Source organism: Jaculus jaculus, chromosome 1, assembly GCF_020740685.1.
Source record: "Jaculus jaculus isolate mJacJac1 chromosome 1, mJacJac1.mat.Y.cur, whole genome shotgun sequence".
NCBI classification, from domain to species: Eukaryota; Metazoa; Chordata; class Mammalia; order Rodentia; family Dipodidae; genus Jaculus; species Jaculus jaculus.
The window spans coordinates 131,616,194-131,638,969 of NC_059102.1; the positions used below are offsets into that span (position 1 = coordinate 131,616,194).

General features: G+C 42.1%; 1 protein-coding gene across 5 annotated transcripts in view; it reads right to left on the reverse strand.

The window, feature by feature from the left end:
* Positions 1-3,071: 3,071 nt before the first annotated feature.
* The window catches only part of Mrrf (mitochondrial ribosome recycling factor), a 74,980-nt gene continuing 55,275 nt past the window's right edge, over positions 3,072-22,776 (reverse strand). For 2 of the 5 annotated variants that reach the window (XM_045160830.1, XM_045160837.1), the window contains exon 7: positions 3,072-3,606. In XM_045160830.1, the coding sequence (XP_045016765.1) occupies positions 3,529-3,606 (78 nt within the window). In that variant the 3' untranslated portion in view covers positions 3,072-3,528. Of the gene's footprint in view, positions 3,607-15,245; positions 15,399-22,776 lie in introns of those variants that run through there. The other 3 variants (XM_004662768.2, XM_045160843.1, XM_045160857.1) reach the window with 3 other exon arrangements.

Sequence of the window (22,776 nt, forward strand, 5' to 3'; positions counted from 1 at the left end):
CATATGGGGTATGCACATCTACACACATGTATGCATACATCACACATGCACACACACATATTACCTATGAAAGAAAATGGTCTGAAAGTATACATTATTTTAAAAACAGTAAGACTGGAGAGTTGAGAAATTATAATATCCAACAAACACATACACATGAAGTAAAAGATGAAGGAGGTAAAAAACATGAATTTGTTTATGGCACTTTGAGAACCACTGAACTGAACAAAGGGGGTGTTTACTTCTGGCAAGCATGAGAATTTCCATACCCAACTTTTCCTTTTGAAAGAGAAGAGTGACTGTCAGGGGGCAGAGGGGATGAGCTGTTCCCACACGCTCATTACTCAGCACATCCAAACAGGTAGTCTCCTGGTCCTGCCACAGACCTGACACATGGAGCAGCAGAGCAGCCCTTTGGTAAATGTCAACTGAAATAGAGCAATCAGCTGAAAGCTATTTGCTGAGCTGTCTGACTGCCCTGGGCTCGAGGTTTTCCTTTATTCATTTATCATGATATACAGCTTTGTCCAACATATACACAGGAGAAAAATTGTTGACATGTGGAACCCAAGTACTGAAAAATCTTTCATTCACCCCTCCCTCCCCGTCTGTTCACCAAATAAGTTTTTGTTTATTTAAAGACTACAGAGGATTTGGCTGTTAAGAACCAAATGCCTTTGGAGTGCAGTTACAACATAATTTATCATTTCCTCTGTTTATTAAAAAAATCCTGCATCTTTGAGAAGCACGTTTGCAGTGGGTGGGGAATTTCGGCCACTCACAAAAGACTTGCAAGGCCTCTGCCATGTGGCTTGTCCCACAAGGGGCTCTTTCATTGCTCTTTCCATCCTGTTCTCCCCTGGCTGACTTCCCACTGATCTCATGTGATGGACACAAAGGGCTGGTGAATGGGCTTGGAGGGCAGGTAAGCACATTACTTCCTTTCGTCCTTGACCTAATTCTGACCTTAAATCCTCCCTGGCTACCTCACAGATGGTTCCACCAGCATGAGCAGAGGGAGCAGGGCAACTCTTGCTTCCTTTAGCCCAGGACAGAGTCTAGAAGGAGTCAAACAGCAAAGAGAAGTCAGATGCTGCTCCAGAGGACCTCGGCCAGGCCCTGCTGCTGCTGCAGTTCCATTCTAAATTGAACACACAGGAGAAGTGGAACAAGCCTTTCCTCCCAAGGTAATAAGTTATTTCTGTATAGCAGCACTGCTAAAGACAGGTCATATCTTAGCAGTGTTTATATTCCAGTACCCAGCACAGCAGCCAGTGCTCACTAAATGCTTACAGGGGTTACTAAACATGTGGTGGCACTCTGTGTCATGCTCCTCCATACCTCACCCCTTGCCCCTGCTCATAGATATCCTCTTACATCAAGCCAGTGAACCCATTTCCTCAGGCTCTGTGAGCACCCTACCAAGTTAACTAGATCAAAAGAGGGGTCTGGGAACCCCATGTGTGTGGCCCAGCCTTGTGATAGGCATCAGAAGTGGGGCTCTCTTACAGGCTGAGTGTAGGACCCAGCTGTCTCCAGGCAGACACAGTAAAACTGAATTGCAGCATAAGATAAGTGGTCAGTACTCACTAGAGAAATAGTAGTGTGGCTGCACATTTTGGTCACAGGAGTGTTCTGTATTGAGAGAATATAGTACAAGAAGCAGTATTTTTTTTCCCTCTGACACTAGTGGGACTTTTGAAGTAGGCCTCAATTCCTCAAATGTGTTCGGTGTATCTGTGTAGGATGCACATGGGTGTGGGTGAGTGTGCACGTATCCGTGCATAGGCCAGAGGTTGATATCAGGGGTCTCATTCAGTCACTCTCAACCTGATTTAGGACACAGCCTCTCACTGAATCTAGAGCTCACCAATTCAGTTATACTAGATACCTAGTGAGCTCCAGACATTTCCCGTGTTTGCTTCCCCAGTGCTGTATTATAGGCCTGTGACTACCATGTCCACATTTGACATGAGTATTGGGGATCAAACTCAGGTCTTAATGCTTGGTGTGGTAAATACTCTGCCCACTGAACCACCATCACCAGCCCCTCAATTTTTCAACTTGAATCACAGCTCTGCCACTTGCTAGCTGCCCATCCTTGGACTTTACAAGAACTTTACCTTCTTATATAAATGAGATTGACTATGAATAATGAAAATTCTGTACTACTTTTCCATTTTATAATTTTGGGAGAATTCATTGCCTAATATTGTCAAGTCCATTTTCCTAATTATACATGTAGGTGAAATGCATCTGTCAAAGTTTCCCATGAAGATTCCAAATAATGCCTAAAAATGAACCTAGCTCATGACAGCTATCTCACAAATAGATGAATGAATTAGTGAAATGACCAAAGAGGGGGAAAAAATCTAACAACCTGGCATCCAAAGATGGACCACAAGCCACCTGTCTGTCAAAGACAGATAGGACCTAGAGGAAAGTTGTCTCATTACCAAATATATGGTGACAGAACAAGAGTGAATAAATAACAAAAAGAGAGTGGTAAGACCTGAAAGAGAAGAAAAGCCAGTAGCTCTTTTTTTTTTTTTTTTCGAGGTAGGGTCTCACTATGGTCCAGGCTGACCTGGAATTAACTCTGTAGTCTCAGGGTGGCCTTGAACTCACGGCGATCCTCCTACCTCTGCCTCCCAAGTGCTGGGATTAAAGGTGTGCGCCACCACGCCCGGCTTGCAGTAGCTCTTAAGTTCCATTTATTCCCAATGCAAATACATGGATGCCTATAAGTGTTACTCAGTGCATGTCATCTCTACAGGTACTATGTAAAAATATAGATTAATTAGTTAAAAAAAACCCAAAAAACAAAAACAGTGTTCAAATAAAAGCAGGAGACTAAAAGCCGCTAATGGGGGTCCTAGGTTAGAGGGCACTGGGAGACTTCTAAGAGAATGTGATATCCACAGTAAACAGGACTAGCTAGTGGAGAGCAGAAAAGTGGTTCAAGCAGAGCACAGAACCTTCATGAAGGTGACACAGAGACAGAAGCTGTGTTCTTGGTTGCTTTCTATACAGATTCCTGGCGCTCATCCATCCAGACCAAATACACTTTCTTGGTGGTTGTTATTTTCAATTTATTTAGGCTTTATCATGATCAGTCAGAGTAAAGGCCCACATCAGTCCATATAGTTTCAACATGAGGGCAGGGCTGACTCACTATCAGGAAAGGGGGCTCCTGAGATGAGAAGCAGATGGTGCTGAGCCAGCCAATGCTCCCAGTCCTATGGTGACTTCAGTCACAGCAACTGCCAGAGTAATGGTCCTCTGCCAGCAGCAGACATCCATACCAAAAGGCTCAGAGCAGAATAGGCTAGGCAGGGAAGCAAAGACAAGAACCAGTAAGCCGGAGCATCCTACTAGAAAGCTAGGTCTTCCAGGGACTGACCACATAGTGACTGCCTTCCACATGGACAACAGGTGAGGTGGAAGGTGCCAATCTGCCCACTCCCCCCCACCCCGGAGGATTCACCAAAAACTGGACTCTGTGTGTGGCTGAGACCTGCTGGACTTTCATCCAAGGAGTTCCTTGGTCTTCACTGCCAGATGCCTGTCCAGCTCTGCAACTGTGTCGTCGGCCATTTGGCTGATCTGCAAGAACAAAGTGAGGTGGCTTGATAACTAAGGCTGCAATTGGCAGCTGGACAAATATTCCAGAAATATGCAAAGGTGATCTGGAATATAATAACCATGGCCAAAGTCTCCATTAACTGAGTGCCAATCAGGCACTGCATTAAAAAACTGACATACATATTCTTTTTGACTCCTAGTAACAATCTTATAAGATAGATACTATTATTATTCATATTCTGCAGATAAAAAAATCTGAGGCAGTTAGCTCATTTATTTAGGACACATGGCAAGAAAGTTGCAATGCACAGCTTTAGTACATAGTAGTCCAATTCTACAAACCACCATTTTTTACTATTATACAATACAAAGAAGCCAGCCTATCTATCTCTTAATGAGCTTTCAGAACACCAATCTCTCAACTGTTCCATTATAGAAAGCATTTAGATGAACTGATAAAATAATATTAAGATCCCAAGTTAAGCAGAGAAAATGCCTTTAAAAAAATGAGGCACATCTGTTTAATAAACATGAAGAAGTAAACACATGTTGAAAAAACTGCAAATTGAAACAAGATACTGCTCAGCTAATATAGTTACTAGTATATTTGATATTGTGGTTTTTAATTATAATATTCAATACCAGCAAGCTATACTGAATGGATAATCTCATATCACAGAACTCTAACAATACAAATGTCCATACAATCTACCCCTAAAATCTCTAAGCTAAAAAATCATCACGTGAACAACAACTGAAAGTAAAATTCTTAAGTTCTATGTGTAAAGATTAGAAATGAAAAAGGCAATATAGCAGATCCTAGAGATAATTGGGAGAATCATAAGGACATATTTCTTTTTTTTTTTTTTCCCAAGGCGCTTGCCTACAAAGCTAAAGGATCCAGGATTGATTCCCCAGGACCTACATAAGCCAGAAGCACAAGACGTCACGTGTGTCTGGAGTTTGTTTGCAGTGGCTGAAGGTCCTGGTGCACCCATTCTCATAAGGACATATTTCAAAAGCCTATATTCCACCAAACTGTAAAATCTGGAAGAAACGGATGAATTTCTTGATTCTATCACTTACCAAAGTTAAACTCAGAAAAGGTAAGTTATGAGAATAGAACTGTAACATCTAACAACAACAACAAAAAAGTCCAGGCCCAGACAGATTCACTGACAGATTTCACCAAACCTTTATAGAAGAACTGAAACCACTGCTTCTCAAATTAATTCACAAAATTGAAAAGGAGGAAATGCTCTCTAACTCACTCTATGAAGCCATCATCACATTGATATCAAAGCCAGAGACCCAACAAGAGAAGAAAATTATAGACCAATAGCCATGAAGGACTTAAATGAAAAACTTCTCAATGGAATGCCTACAAATTGAATCCAAGAACAGATCAATATCATCTACTTCAATCAAGTAGGTTTCATCTCAAGGATGCATGGATGTTCAACATACAGAAAATAATAAACACTAAACTTAAGGACAGAAATCTTATGATCATCCCAATACATGCAGAAAAGGCCTTGAACAAAATATGACATTTCTTCTTGATAAATACACTGGAGAGGGGCTGGAGAGATGGCTTAGCAGTTAAGGCGTTTGCCTGCAAAGCCAAAGGATCCTGGTTTGACTCCCCAGGACCCATGTAAGCCAGATGCACAAGGGGGTGTGTGCATCTGGAGTTCATTTACAGTGGCTGGAGATCCTGGCACACCCATTTTCTCTCTCTCTCTCTCTCTCTCTCAAATAAATAAATAAAATATATTTAAAAACCACTGGAGAGCTTAGGATGGAATGCTCACATCTCAACATAATAAAAGCTGTATACAACTATCTAAAGCCCATATCATACTAAACCTGGAAATCTTGAAGCATTCCCACTAAGTCCTTGATCAAGGCAAGGGTGTTCACGCTCCTCATTCCTATAAGGCAGAAAAAAGATATAAGAGATACAACTTGGAAGAAGTCAAACTAGCCTTGTTTGCAGATGATATGAATTTGTATTTAAGAGCCCCTAAAGATTCCACCAAAAAACTTCTAGAACTGATAAACACTTTCAATAATGTGAAAGAATATAAAATTAACACAAAAATCAGTAGTCTTCAAATATTGCAAAGATAAACATATGGAAAAAGAAATAAGGGTAACAGTCCCATTTATAATAGCCACAAAAAATTAAGTATCTTGGAGTATTCTTAGCCAAGAAAGTCAAAGATCTTTACAATGAAAACATTAAAACATTGAAGAAAGAAATTGAGGAGGATATGAGAAGATGGAAATATCTCCCATGTTCATGGGCAAGAAGAATTATTATCTTGAAAATGGTCATTTTTTACCAAAAGTAGTATAAAGATTCAATGCAAGTCCAATCAAAATTCCAGCACCATTCTTCACAGAAACAGAAAAACTAATTTCAAGATCCATGTGCAAGAACAAAAGGCCTTGGACAGCGAAAAATGTGCTCAGCAAAAAGACTACTACTGGTATTGCCACCATGCCTGATTTCAAGCTACACTACAAAAGCCATAAACAAAAATAAATAACAGCATGGTATTGGCACAAAACAGAATGGGGAGGGATGGAGATGGAAAGGAACAGAAATGAGAATGGAATATCCAGAGATAAGTTCTAGTTACTACAGCTATCTGATCTTTGACAAAGATGTCAAAAACACACAGATAATAGATGGCAATTTCAACATATGGTGTTAGAGAAACCAGTAACTATATGTGCATAAATGAATCTAGACCCTCTTCTCTCACGCTGCACAAAAATCAACTCCAATGGACCATGGACTTCAATATAAGACTTAACTGTGAAAAGATTAGAGGACAAAGTAGGGAGATCACACTAAGATATAGGCACAGGAAAAGATTTTCTTTTATTATTCTTTTTTTGTTCATTTTTATTTATTTATTTGAGAGCAACAGACAGAAAGAGAAAGGCAAATAGAGAGAGAGAGAAAGAGAATGGGCGCACCAGGGCCTCCAGCCACTGCAAACGAGCTCCAGACACATGCGCCCCCTTGTGCATCTGGCTAACGTGGGTCCTGGGGAATCGAGCCTCAAACCGGGGTCCTTAGGCTTCACAGGCAAGTGCTTAACCACTAAGCCATCTCTCTAGGCCAAGACTTTCTTAATAAGACTCCAGTAGCCCAAGAAATAAGATAAACACTCAACCATTAGGATGTCATGAAACTAAAAAGGATTGCACAATTTAACAAACCATCAGAGTCAACAGACAACCTAGAGAATGGGAGAAAATATTCACCAGATATATAACATGTGTAATCTAGAATCTAAAACATGCAGGGAACTAAAAAAAAAAGTAAGCAGTAAAAAAGGTCAATCAATCCATTCATAAAATGGAGTAAAGAACTGAACAGAGTTCTCAAAGGAAGAAATGCAAATGGCCAATAGACAGCGTACAAGATGTTCAACATTTTCAGCCATCAGAGAAATGCAAATTAAAGCTGTTTTGAAATTCCAACTTATTCCAGTCAGAATTGCTATTACCAAAAAAATCAAATGAAACAAATGCTGGTGAGGGTGTGGGGAAAGAGAAACACTCATATTGTTGGTAGGATTATAAAACTGTACTGCTACTGTGGAAATCATTACGTAGGTTTCTCAAAAACCTAAAAACTCAGCTGGGTGTGGTGGTGCACACGTTTAATCCCAGCCCTTGGGAGACAGAGGTAGGAGGATCATTGTGAGTTCGAGGTCACCCTGAGACTACATAGTAAATTCTAGGTCAGCCTGAGCTAGAGTATGACCCTATCTTGAAGAAAAAAAAAAAGTACAACATCACTGGATCAAAACATTGGAGAGAATCAGCATAGACGGTTTATATCTTAACACAATAAAGGCTATATATACAAAGCTCCTAAAGCCCAAATAAGACTTAATGGAGAGAGACTGGGGGAATTCCCATTGAGATCGGGAACAAGACAAGGGTGCCCACTCTCACCTCTGCTCTTTAATATAGTACTGGAAGTCCTAGCTCAAGCAATAAGACAGGAGAAAGAAATAAAGGGGATACAATTTGGAAAGGAAGAAGTCAAGTTAGCACTATTTGCAGACGATATGATCCTACATGTACAAGAACCGAGAACCTCCATTCCAAAACTCTTAAAGGTGATAAACTCCTTCAGCAAATTAGCAGGATACAAAATCAATGCACAAAAATCAGTTGCCTTTCTAAATGCAAATAACAAAGACACAGAGAAAGAAACAAGTGACATTATCCCATTTTCAATAGTAACAACAAAAAAAAAAAAACACCTTGGAATAACGTTAACCAAGGAAGTGAAAGATCTATACAATGAAAACATAAAAACACTCAAAAAAGAAATTGAGGAGGACTTAAGAAACTGGAAAGACCTCCCATCCTCCTGGATAGGCAGAATTAACATTGTAAAACTGGCAATCCTTCCAAAGGCAATCTACAGATTTAATGCAATTCCCATCAAAATCCCAACATCATTCTTCACAGAGATAGAAAAACTGATCTCAAAATTCATATGGAAAAACAAAAGGCCTCGGATATCCAAGCATATCCTCAGCAAAAGAAACACTTCTGGAGGCATCACCATACCTGATCTAAAGCTATATTACAAAGCCATATTAATAAAAACAGCATGGTACTGACATAAAAACAGGAGTATAGAGTAATGGAATAGAATTGAGGACCCAGACTTTGGGACAAAGTCCCAAAAAAAAAAATATTTGACAAAGGCCCTAACTATATAGGCTGGCAAAAAGCATCTTCAACAAATGGTGCTGGACAAACTGGATAACCATATGCAAGAAACTGAAACTTGATTCACACATCTCACCATGCACAACAATCAAATCCAAATGGATCAAAGACCTCAACATAACATCAGAAACTTGGCTACTATTGGAAGAAAAGCTAGAAGGAACATTCCATGATATAGGAATGGGAAAAGACTTCCTGAACAAATCCCCAGTAGCACAGGAACTTGAACAATCATTCAATCAATGGGATGTTATGAAACTGAAAAGTTCTTCACAAACATACCATAAGCAGAGCTAATAGGTTACCCACAGAATGGGAGAAAATATTTGCTAAATATCCAACTGATAGAGGCCTAATTTCTAGAATCTACAAAATACTCAAAAAACCTAAACAATAAAAGTCAAACAACCCACTCACAAAATGGAGCAAGGAACTGGATAGGCAGTTCATAGAGGAAGAAATACAAATGGCAAACACACACCTAAGGAAATGCTCATCATCCCTAATAATCCGGGAAATGAAAATTAAAAGTTCTATGAGATTCCACCTTACCCCAGTAAGGATAGCAAACATCAAAAAATCCAAAGAAAATAAATGTTGGTGAGGATGTGGAGAAATAGGAACCCTCATACACTGTTGGTGGGAATGTAAGACGGTACAACCACTTTGGAAAGCAAGATGGAGGCTCCTAAAAAAAATGGCTATAGAGTTACCAATAGACCCAGTTATTCCCTTACTGGGCATACACCCTAAAAGCTCCATGCCTCAGCTCAGAGAGATTTGCTCAACCATGTTTATAGCTGCTCAATTCATAATAGGCAAGGGCTGGAAGATGTCCATCACTAGACGAATGGATAACTAAGATGTGGCATATCTACACGATGGAATTCTACACAGCAGTAAGGAAAAACGACATAATAAAATTTGAAGAAAAACGATTGAGCCTGGAACAGCTTATTCTCAGTGAACTCATCCAATCACAGAAAGATAATCACCACATAGTCTTACTCATCTACAGCTCCTAACCTGAATCTACCCAAGTCGCCAACATACCTAGCAAGCATCTCACAGACGGACAATAGGGAGGGGGAGAAGGGAGGAGGGTACACAAAAATGGACTCAAAAGGCAATGGTACCATAAAACACTACATCCTAAAAGACAGACCAAATGGATTAACCTCCACCAGGCCCTTAGAGGGAACACTAGATTCACAAGGCCCTGTAGAGGTTATGACAAAAACTGTCCCTTATCTCCTCCTATTTCTGCTTCTCTCTCTCTCTCCCTTTCTCCCTCCTTCTCTCTCATCTCTCTATCTCTTTTATATCATTTATCCTGTTCTTCCTTCTCTTCTTGGCCGCTGACATGAACTCCCGGTACTAGCAGGTGGCAATCATCTACAATGGACTTTTGATCACAGAGACCTACAAGGTTTCCCAAAAGAAGACAGATTTATGTCAGAGCTCTTGAGGATTCACCATAGGTTAGTGGTAAGACCCTACTGCTGAAGACACCATACACTGTTGGTATGTAGCATAGAGCAACATGGCTGGAAGCTAGAAGGGAATCAGTCCCCAGACAGCGTGTGTAGTGCCAGAAAGTAATACATGAGCGACTGGGGGATAAAGACCAATATCTGCCCAAGCAACGCATGGTCTAACTTACTTAGCAGCAAACAACCCCACGTGATACTCATACAAGTGCAATAGTGGCGCATAGCCATGGTGGGAAACTATCTGCTCTCAATTTGGCTAACTGATCTGCTCAGTGGAAGAGAACCCATACCTGGAGCTGGGAAACAAGTCAGAACCATATCCAAAAATGAACCCGCTCTCCAGTAAACTATCTCTAAAAAACAATCATTAACATATCTACTTGGTGCTAACTTTACTCTCCATTGGAGAATCTGCTTCTCTTTGTCAGACACAGATCCTGAGGAGAGAACCACCCCATCACACCTCAAAAGGGCCCCAGCTGAAACTAAGAATAATTGGGGAAACATGCAAGAATGCTGTTTTCTTGGCGAACTGGAAACCAGCACAACAGTGAAGGAGACAGACACAAAGAATAATCACACCCTACCAAGCCAGATATCCAGAGGCACCCAAGATCTCAACATGGAAGCAGACCTAATATGAACCCAACATGGCTCAGGAAAATTTGTGGAAGAGGGAGCAGAAAGAATGTCAGAGCCACATGTTGGGTCATGACATACAGAGACATTTCCTCCTACCTGAAACTAAAGGCTAACCCCACAATGCATGACCCATATACCCCAACAAGGAGGGTCCTGGTGGAGGAGGAAGGACAGATTAGAGGCTAACAATGGTACCAACCTGAATGTATTCACTGACTACAAAAAAATTAATTAAGGAGGGCATTACCATGAGATATTTTTCATAATCATGGAAAATGTTAATAAAAAATTGAGAAAAAAATTAATTAAATAAAAAAAATCTAAAGCTCTACCATTTGATCCAGCTATACCACTCCTGGGCATCTACCTTAAAGACTGTACACTTCAGTGTAGAAATACTTGCTCAGCCATGTTTGTTGCTACTCTTTCACAATAACTAGGAATTGGAATTAAACTAGATGCCCACTAATTGATAAACAGATAATGAACATGTGGTATATATGCAAAATGGAGTTTTATTAAGCTATAAGTAAAAATGAAATTTATGAAAATGTATGTAATACCAAACAAGTACAGTAATCCAGGCTCAGAAAAGCAAGTACCACATGTTCTCTTTCATATGTAGATCCTACCTTCAAATTTTTAGATTTGTATGTTTAAATTAAAGCAAATGTCTAGATTCCAGGAACTGAGAAGGGGGGATGAATGAGAAGTGGTAGCAGAACACATGTGACATGAAAGTAGAGGGAGGGAAAACTGGGGTGGAAAGTTATAAGTGGAGATGTAGGCAGGCTATGGGGAGCAGAAGGATGGGAAAGAGAGTTATTGAAAACTAAGGATGCATGAAAAATTTCAAAATATAGTATCTAGTCCAGAAACTTGAGTGTTTTATAATAAGCATGGGTTACATTTATAATCAGCAAGACATGTTTGAATAATGTTTCAAGATATATATAATATCATGGAGACATGCTTATGTTATCCTTCAATTGCAGAAAAAGCAATTCACTATTCAAATTTATGTCTCAGTATCTGATCAATAAACTATGTAAGCATAAAATTGTAGATTTTTTAAAACTAGAAAGAGACATTTTAGAGATGAGAAAATAGGTAATATATAATTCATGCTGTCTCAGTCACATCCTGCCTAGGACATATCAAATTCTCAAGAAATATTTACTAAGTGAAAAATTCTTAAGGTTTTCCTGCAGTAAATATGTATACCCTTTTATGAATGAAGAACAAAACAATATAATTTACTTAGAGTATAAGTCTCCCTCCTAAGCCAAAAGGGGGCTGAAGGCAGGAAGCTCAGGCAGGAAGCTTTGAGGGTAGCAGCATGGTGCCCAGGTGCTCAGCAGCATGGTGGCTGCTTGACATGTTTATTTGTCAACCACAGGCCTTGGCCAGAAATTGGGAACTCCATGCACTGTTTGAAAGAATAGAAAATAAAAAGGACTTGTAGCAATTGGTCCCAGGCAGGCTCACTCCAAAGTAAGAACACATTTTTCAGCTGGAAAAGCAAAGCTCCTGGGGCTGCCAGATAGTCTGGAAGAGTGGCTTGAACATGAATGGCAGCTTCCTCCCTCCTCTCTTATGCTGCTTTTGGCCTCTGCAGGTTCCTTGCAATGGGGCTAAGCAGTGATTAGCAGCACCGGCACCTTCAGGCTGCCAGCCTGGGACAGTGAAGAACAAAAGCTGTACAGAGGATATCAAGGTACTAGAACGGGGATGGCTAAGAGAAAAAGTACTCAGATTAATAATACGATAACGTGGGGAGATTGTGCAAACCACTTTCCTACTTTAGGTCTCAGTGTCCTCCTCTATCAAATGAGGGTACCAGTTCTTTCCTTAGACAACAATTAATTGTAAGGATCAGTAAAACCACAAATAGACAAGCATACTTTAGACTGGGTATTTGTTATGCAAATTTTATTTATGTTACTATGAATTTTACTATCACTTTCTGACTTCTTTTTGAGTTAATCAAGCAATGAAAACATTACTAGCCTTTGGGAATAGTCCACTAACAGGTTCATCATTATCATGTTTATTGGACTCCCTGAAGTACTGATGATTAACATCAACAGCAACAACTCCCAACTCCCAAGTATTTATTACATGCTAACCCTGTGTTAACATGTTTATATACACCACTGCACATAAACCTCATGATAAATGAAATGTGATGATCTATCTCTTTTTAGCATATTTTCTCTCATCTGCCTGTTGCATAAGCATTTCTACTGTCTATAGGTGTTTTGATTGTTACTTCAGTCACTGAAATCCAACCACTTCATATTACTACTATAGAGCTGGTAGAATAGGCATCGTCCCTATTTTACAGAGAAATAAACCAAAGTGATCTGAGGTCTACTTTAACTTAGTGGTGTGACTGGGCCAAAAATTCACCCACTCTTGATGGAGAGTGTGGTGTTCTATTCCACAGCACCTACAAGAAGAAGCCTACACCTTCCTCATTGGAGCCAGGCTTTAAGAATCCATTCCATGGGCTGGAGAGATGGCTTAGCGGTTAAGCGCTTGCCTGTGAAGCCTAAGGATCCTGGTTCGAGGCTCGGTTCCCCAGGTCCCACATTAGCCAGATGCACAAGGAGGCGCACGCGTCTGGAGTTCGTTTGCAGAGGCTGGAAACCCTGGCGCGCCCATTCTCTCTCTTTCCCTCTATCTGTCTTTCTCTCTGTGTCTGTCGCTCTCAAATAAAAAATAAAATAAAAATAAAAATAAAAAAAAAGAATCCATTCCAATTCCTTTAAAACTACAAGGTCAGGGAGTGGAACAGAATGGGCAAACACAGTGAAAATTACCAAGGAGCAGCAACCATATTAGTCATCTCTAAGTATGTTGTACAATTTGGTTTTCCTATCAGTCTGTGGGATGGGTACTATCCCTACTTTATACATGCGCAAAGGCACAGACAAATGAAGCCATTTGCTGACTTTCACAGCTGGAAAGAAAAACAGCTAGAATTTGAATGCAGGTCTGCTGACTCCTCAGCAAGAACCACTGGCACAATCACACCCTGTCTTGTGAAGATTATACCTTCAGCACAGCAGCAGCAGCAGCAGCATCGCCTTTGTGCCTTACAAGTTCAGGAAAATGACAGGCAGGGACAGAGACAAGGATGACAGGAGCAAAGACCACAGCTCTGGGCACAACAGTTTTCACACGGACAGGGCCCGGCATCCCTGACTCTGCCTGTCTCCCAGGGCCCTCCCCTCTTTTGGCCCCACCAGCACCCAGCTTCACTCGCTTCAGAATGGCTGTTTCTCGGAGAAAGACAGCAGTGAAAGGATCTTGGCCAGAGTTACTGGTGGTTTGTGCCAAGTGCTTTAATGTTCAGCAGACCCATTTATAGCAAACTTAAGTGAAGGTGAAACAGCAGGCAGGCAGATGTCAGCATCCTGAGCAAGAAGATCCTGGGCCTTCAGCAGTGCTGGCCTGAGGGGGGGAGGGGGCGCCAGGAAACTGCGAGGAGTTGAAGAGTTTAGGGTCAGATACAATGGCTCAGAATTTACAGCTGAATCATTTCATTCTTGCACACCAAAGAAGAAAGAAACACTGACAAAATAAGTCAAGGGCTGTAGAGATGGCACAGGGGTTAAGTGTGCTTCTTGAACAAACACGAGGGCCTGAAAAAGCCAGAGATCTCATTTAAAACAGCTGGGTGTGACCAAGTGCACCTAGGACCCCAGTCCAGCAGGAGAGCTCCTCAACCTCCAGAAACAGTAACAAGAGGCTCTCAAGCCTGGTGCACCTTTAATCCCAGCACTCAGGAAGCAGATATAAGCTCACTGTGGAAAAGCCACCCCCCCCACCCCGCGCCAAAAAAAGCCAGGTGTGGTGGTGCACGCTTTTAATCCCAGCACTTGGGAGGCAGAGGTAGGAGGATCATCGTGAGTTCCAGGCCACCCTGAGACTACATAGTGAATTCTAGGACAGCCTGAGCTAGAGTGAGACCCTACCTCGAAAAACAAAAACAAACAAACAAAAAAGCTCACTGTGAGTGCAAGGCCAGCCTGGAACTATAGAGGGAGTCCCAGGTCTGCATGGGCTACAGTGAGACCCTACTTCAAAAAAATAAGGACAATAAAAAAAAGAAAAAAGATAGTCTGGGCTAAAAGCAATTGAGCCAGACACCTGACATTCTGCAGGCAAGTGACCACCACACCACCATGAAGGCAACAACAACATGCATACACCACACCACATAAACCGTATTACATGCATGCAACAAAATAAAAACATTTAAAAATTTTTTTCAAAAAATCTGACCTCAAAAGAATTCTGGAAAGTGACTTTAAAAGGAAAAAACAAAATCCCAGCACTCGGGAGGCAGAGGTAGGAGGATCGCTGTGAGTTCAAGGCTACCCTGAGACTACAGACTGAATTCCAGGTCAGCCTGAGCTACAGTGAAACCCTACCTTGGAAAAACCAAAAAAAATAAAATAAAATAAAAAAAAAGGAAAAAACAAAAGACAATTTCACAAAAAACTTCTTCATAATCCCATCACATGAAATGACAGTGTGTGTATGTATACTGCCTACCATTTTATGTTTGTGACTTTTCTTTATAAAAATGGAGTCATAATACTGTTGTGTAGCCCATTATTATTTTTTAATTTTTATCTCTAGTTTATTATTATTATTATTTTAGACTAAGAGCAGAGTATGAAAACTCACAGCCAAAGCACTTGAAAAAAAGGCCCAGGATGGGTGGGGACCACATGGGGTTGGCAGGGCAAGGTCCTGGGGGAGGGGACATTGTTGTCATGGTCTCCAAAGTGTCTACGCGTTGCATAGGTCCTGTCTTCACAGAAGACAAAAGAGGAGCCAGGGGGTCTCCGGGAAGGAAGGGGCCTAGCCTGGTGGAGAAGGCGTCTGCAGCTGGAAGGGGAAATTGAGAAAGGTTGGAGTTAAGGAGGGAGAGGATCTCTGTACAAGAATACCCACCTCTTTCCACCCCTGCCCACGGCCTGGCCCCAGGGGTGTCTTATTTGTAAACTTGGATGCAATCCGAACCACAATCCTGCAAGTGGGAGTGGAGGGAGAAGGACGTGCTTATTGCTGCAAACAGGGGAGGGGGGCAGCCGCTGGCACTGCCTCTCGCCCACCCCGCCCCCTCCCCATGTTCTGCCCTGGAAGAGAGAGACAGGGTGTACACCTCCCAGGCTTCCATTCGTGCTCTTTGAGGGCATTTATGTCCCTCTTGGGGTGGGGTGGGAGACAAAGGAGAAGGGCACCAAGGGTCAGGGGAAGGTACCAGAGGGCAGGGAGTCCTGAGGCACTGCCCTTTAAGCTCCTCCCCAACGTTACCAAAACCACAAGGCCACCTGGGGACCTGTGGCTGTCCCTGACCCTGATCCAATACAGTGCCCTAACCTGGAGAGGGGGCACAGAGGAGGGCCAGCACAGATGTACAGTGCAGACCCCACTTCCGACCATGGGGGAGGTAGACCGTAGGCCACACAGCTAGGCTTCCCTTGCAGAAGCAGAAAAGTTCTTGGCTCCTTCTCAGCCACGACCCCATCTCTCCCTACCCCGAGAGAGGGCAGAACTAGGAGGCCAGGAGTATCATGAGGAAGAAGGCGATGCCCATGTCCAGGGGCAGGTGTTCTCTCTTGGGGCTGGTCCTGGTGATGCTCTTCTCAAGCCTGGGCATTTGGGGGTTCTCTCCCTCAAAATCTTCTAACACATTGATCTTCACATTGAAGCCCATTACTTTTAAAAATCACAAATTCTCAAAAATGTCCATGTCAATGAAATATTTTTATAACTCCTATATAGATGACATCCATTGAATGGGTATAAAATAATTATTTTTCCACTGTTAGAAATTAAACATTTTCATTCTATTATACATAACATCAATGACACACAACAGCCCTAAAGACTAATATTGCTCACAATATCTTTTGGATAGATTCCTAATTATTGAGTAAGAAATGTAAGAACTTTTGGCATATGCTGCTATATTATTGTCTAGAAAGGCTAGATCTGTATTTTTTTTTTAAATAATCTTTTCTAGAGTTTGGAAGTAGAAGCAGTGCTTTAAAGACAATCAAAGAATTTTAAGCTCACATTATATTTCCAGTTCATACAGGTATGTTGTCATCCAGAACTCAGGAGCTAAAACTGGAGGACTGATGTGAGTTTGAGGCCAGTCTGGGCTACACAGCAAGTATGAAGCTAGCCAAGGCTTACACAGCAAGATACCATAAAAAAAAAAAAAAAAGTAGGGCTGGAGAGATGGTTCAGAAGTTAAAGCATTTGCCTACAAAGTCTAATAACCTGAGTTTGATTCCCCAGTACCCACGTAAAGCCAGATGCAGAAAGTGGTGTATGCATCTGGAGCTCATTTGCAGTGGCTACTGGCCCTGGCGTGCCCATTCTCCCCCTCTCTCATTGCAAATAAATAAAATAAAATATTTTAAAACTAAAAGTAAAAAATCTTAAATGTTGGGACTCAGAAAAGGTAAAATAAACTGGGCATTGAGGTACATATCTGAAATCCCAACACCTAAGAGACTGAGGCAAGAGGATCACGAGTATCAGGTCAGCCTAGTTTACACAGTTAAGTCTGAGTTCAGTCTGAGACATACAGGGTGTGGTGGTTTGATTCAGGTGTCCCCCATAAACTTAGGTGTTCTCAATGGTAGGTTCCCAGTTGGTGGAGATTTGGGAATTAACGCTTCCTGAAGGCAGTGTATTGTTGGGGGCGGGCTTATGGGTGTTAGCCAATTTCCTCATGCCAGTGTTTGACACACTCTCCTGTCACTATGGTCCATCTCATGCCATCGTTTTCCCCTGTCATTGTGGAGCTTCCCCTTGAGCCTGTAAGCCAAAGTAAACCCATTTTTCTCACAAGCTGCTCTTGGTTGAATGATTTATACCAGCAGTGCGAACCTGATTGCAATAGTAAAGTGGTACCAAGGAGTGGGATTGCTGCTAGACACCTGACTGTGTGGCTTTGGCCTTTTGGAGCTGATTTTCAAGAGGAATGTGGAAGGATTAGAAACCTTGGCCTAAGAGACACCTTGCAGTGCTCGAAGTACAGCTTGATGGATTATTCTGGTCAGAGTTGAAAGACCTGAATGCAGTAAGAACTATGGACTATGAGGTTTGGCTTATGAGGGTGAAAAAGAGATTTGCTTGGACTGGGCTGGCAGTTTGTGAGAAGCTTGCTCTTACGCCCTTGTCCTGAGAAGTTGTGCAGGGTTGCTTTGCGTAGAAATGAACTGGTGTGAGCAGAGGGATATGGCACAGAAAAAAAAAAAAAAAATCTTTGGGCGAACTATTGCCCATTCAGCTGCAATTGAGAGATTACAACCTTTGAGATTGGGCCAGCTGACCTGCACTGGGGCAACAGGAAGAATGTAGACTCTTTTGAAGGGGCCTAAGTGCTCAAGGAGTGTCCTGTTCTTCAAAGTCTTCTTTATTCCCCCCTGGATTAACAAACTGGCCCCCAACCTGGTATTATAGAGCATAAGAAATTCACAAAAGAGAGGGTCATTGTGTTTGCAACACAGTCTTGTGTTTTGGAAATGGCCATGGGTAGTGTGAAGCTGGTTTGCTGGCTGCCTATATGGAGACCCCATGGGGCCATGCGGATGAACCGTGGATTGCAGTGGAGACCCAGTGGAGATGCCGGGACCATGAGATGGCTGCTCAAGAAAGGTGCCGCCCCAAAGAAGTTTTCCAGGACTGTGAGTAGCCTAGCTGGAGGGGTAGAATTTGAATGCCAGAGACTTGTTGCTGGTTAGAATTAGTGGACTTGAAGATTTGTTGCTGGCTAGAGTTGTTGGACTTTGAGCTATATTTGGTGTTTACTCTGGTTGTTTTAAATCTTGTACTGACTGAATATTCTTTGCTATGCCCAATGCCATTTCTTGCAGTGTGAATGTTTATTCTGTGCTATTATAGGTTTTTTGAGGTTATTTTTTGGTATTGTGGCTCAGTTAAAAAATCTTGGACTATTGGGATGTAAGAACATCATTGGAATTGATAAAAAGTATGGGGACTTTTAAAGTTGGACTGAATGCATTGTATTTTACATCATGTATGTATATCAGTTTATGGGGGCCATGAGCAGAAAGTGGTGGTTTGATACAGGTGTCCCCCATAATCTTAGGTGTTCTGAATGCTAGGTTCCCAGCTGATGGAGATTTGGGAATTGACGCCTCCTGGAGGCAGTGTATTGTTGGGGGCGGGCTTATGGGTGTTATAGCCAGTGTCCCTTTGCCAGTGTTTGGCACACTCTCCTGTTGCTATTGTCTGCCTTATGTTGGCCAGGGGGTGATGTCCACCCTCTGCTCATGCCATCATTTCTCCTCTGCCATCTTGGAACTTCCTATTCGAGCCTGTAAGCCAAAATAAACCTTTTTTACCAGAAGCTTCTCTTGGTCACATGATTTCTACAAGCAATGCGAACCTGACTGCAACACAGGGAGATGTCTGGAAACAAACAAACAAGAAAAAAAAAAAAAAAAAAACCACCAAAGGGGCTAGGGAGATGGTTCAGTGGTTGAGACTGCTATGCAAGCATGAGGGCCTGAGACCTGAGTTTCCCTAGCACTCATGTGAATAGCTGGGAGTGACCACACACATTCCAGTCCTGTGAGGAGTAAAAAACAAATTATCACTGGGACTCAGCAAGCACTGGAATCAGTGAGAGAATGTCTCAAAGAAATAGGAGGATGAGTATTAAGCAGATACCAGAGGTACAGGGCATGTGCATCTGCACGCGCACCCACACAACCCCTCCAGCTACACCCATGCACACGCCGAAAGTGGAGTGGGGGGTCCTCCTACAACAAAAAGGTAAAGTTCAAATGACACAAAACCTAAAGTGGAGTCGGGGGGGGGGGGTCCTCCTACAACAAAAAGGTAAAGTTCAAATGACACAAAACCTAAAGTGGAGTCGGGGGGGGGGGGTCCTCCTACAACAAAAAGGTAAAATTCAAATGACACAAAACCTAAAGTGGAGTGGGGGGGATCCTCCTACAACAAAAAGGTAAAATTCAAGTGACACAAAACCCAAAGTAACCTAGGCAGCATGTACCAAATATGCATTTCTGGGATAAGAACACATCTCAGTGGCAGACTACTTGCCCTGTGTATGCAAGGTCCTGGGTTCAGTCCCTAGCACTAGAGGAGGGAAAAATGTTTCTCTGTTCAAGAATCACACACTTAGTATATTTTATCCTAAGAAAACACAAGGATTTATAATAAAGGTATTCACTGCAACTGAAGTTACAGGAAGTTTTCTAATTTTTTGGTATCTAAAAGGAGTACTTCTAAAAGGAAGTTATGGGTATAACAACAAGATGAATTATTTGGCAGCCATTGGAAATGTTCATTTACAAAGTTATTTAAGACACAAGAAAATGCTAAGGCCTTTAATCCAAGTGGAAAATTAAACTTGGATGTATGTGTATGTATGTACACACACACTGTATACATCCAATCATGTTCAAAACTATGTAATGTACTGAAAAGAAAAAGAAAAAGAAAAAGAAAAAGAAAAAGAAACAATCATTACAAAATGTTAACAGCAGCTGCCTGTGGGCTTATGGGATTAATTTTTCCACAGATTTTTAAAAACAGGTTTCATATTCTAAATTTTTATAATGAGCAGATCTTACTTTGATAATCAGGAACAAAATTAGCCAGCAGTCTCATTTATATAAAACAAAACAAAAATAAAAACCCACACCAAAACTGTTAGTGTAGTCCCACTGGAGCAAAGAACAAAATGAGGTGCACATGGGCTGGAGAGATGGCTTAGCAGTTAAGGTGCTTGCCTGTGAAGCCAAAGGACCCAGGTTTGATTCCCCAGGACCCATGTAAGCAGGATGCACAAGGTGGCACATGCATCTGGAGTTCCTTTGCAGTTGCTAGAGGCCTTGGTAACCCCATTCTCTCTCTCTCTCTCTCAAATAAATAAACAATTTTAAAAAAATGAGGTACACAGCCTTCCTCTTAACTAGTTTCCTGCACAAACCTTTACAAAGTTACTAAATGATAAAGAACTAATCTTTTTCTTAACAAGCTTAATTCACTTTCATTTTTCTGTATAAAATCCCTATGTGGTAGCCACAGCTGGAGCCTGGGTCCTCTGCACTGAGACTCTGGTGTGTGTATTTTTAATTTTTAATTTTTTTTATTTTTCAGGGTAGAGTCTCACTCTAGCTCAGGCTGACCTGGAATTCCACTATGTAGTATCAGGGTGGCCTTGAACTCATGGTGATCCTCCTACCTCTGCCTTTCAAGTGCTGGGATTAAAGGCATGCGCCACCACACCTGGCTGGTATGGGTTTTCACAAGATGGTCAGTGAATTCCTGGTAGGGAGACTTAGTGAACAGTCTCTTTCCAGAGGTCAGGGGTCAGGTAAGCTGTAAGCCTCAGAGATGGTGTCAGAGGTGGCCTTGGCAAAATTGTCCAGAGTGGCAGTACAGCCCTTGGCTGAAGTACAGCAGTCATAAATACCAGCCACCAGTAGCAGCTTCTTGGGCACGGGGCAGAGACAATACCAGTGCCCCTGGGGACAGGGATAAGGTGCACCAGCACTAAGCCACAGTGGCCTGTCACTTTACGGGGCCCTGTGTGGGGCTTGCCAATCTTGTTCCCCCAGTGGCTTCTACAGACAAGCACAATGGAGAGCTTAGCCAAGATGCTGGACCCTTGGATGACAATGGCTACCTCCCTGGAGCACTTAACACCTAGACCAACAAGACTGTTGTAGTCCCCAATGACAACAAAAGCCTTGAACCTGGTCTCTGGCCAGCCTGAGTCTGCTTCTGCACTGACATGATCTTCAAACCTCATCCTCAAGGGATGCCCTAAGAAGAAATCAGTAATCTCAGACTGTTGGATGGACAGGGAGAATGGAGGGATCTCCTGCAGAGACTTGACCAGGCATCCCAGCTTGGTGACAGGATCCACTCCTTGTCTTTAGCTTTGCCTGCACAAGCCCCAAAGCCTGACTGAGGCCTGGAGACGGCTGCCCAAACCTCCACAGAAGCCTCCCAGGCCTGGACCCTGTGTCCTCTGGGACCTCCTACTGCACCAGCATCATCGCCATTTGGTGTTTTCCCAAGAAAGAAGCAAGAATTAATCTTTAAATGCTGTCTTTTTTTTAACACACTTTTACATTAGAAAGATGTCTATGCTATGTTGTTTAGTATAAATCTCACAAATCTGCTTAGAGACCAACTGTAGGGCCTCACTAACATGTTAACAATGGTCATATTTAAGTGATGAGATTTCAATAACTTTCTTTAAAATTTTTTGAGCCAGGCATGGTGGCACATGCCTTTCATCCCAGCACTCAGAAGACAGAGGTAGGAGGATTGCTGTGAGTTTGAGGCCAGCCTGAGACCACATAGTGAATTCCAGGTCAGCCTGGGCTAGAGTGAAACCCTACCTTGAAAAACAAAAAAAAAAAAAAAAAAAAAATCAATCAACCTATCTATCTATCTGGAGAGAATGTGCACAGCATGCATATGAAGGCCAGAGGACAACCTCAAGGTGTCTGTGCTCTACCTTCTACACAAGTAGGGTCTCTGGGCTGGAGAGATGGCTTAGTTGTTAAGGTGCTTGCCTGCGAAGCCTAAGGATCCAGGTTTGATTCTCTAGGTCCCACATATGCCAGGTGCACATGGTGGCGCATTCATTTGCAGTGGCTAGAGGCCCTGGCACGCCCATTCTCACCCCCCTCCCACACACACCTATCTCTCTGTCTCTAATAAATAAATAAAAATAAATCCTTAAAAAAATGTAGTGTCTCTGGCCACTACAAACTACCACACTAAAAAGGAACTCTGACTCACTGGCCCTCCAGCTTCAGGCTCCGGGTTCTCCTGGCTCTATCTCTCATTGTTGTAAGTGTACTGGGATAACAGATGTACATGTCACTTTCTACCCAGCTTAATGTAGGCACTGGGTAATTGAACCTGGGTTTATCAGGCCTTGCAAGCAAGCACCTTTAACCACTGAGCTATATTCCCAATCCTCTTCCTTCTCCTCTTTTTATTTTTCCAATAAATATGTATTAGCTTAGTATTAGAAACACTAAAAAAAATAAATGGTAAGAAGCACTTGAAGGAAAAAGTCTAATCTGAAAAGGCTGATGAAAAGCCAGTGTTAACAAGTAAAGACTTCTGGCAAAGTTTCTGTCAAGTGGATTTTAATAAGAGTGTTGGTTATCCTTCTTCAAAGATATGATGACTTCTGCACCCTGAGACAAACCCTCTATTTGCTAAG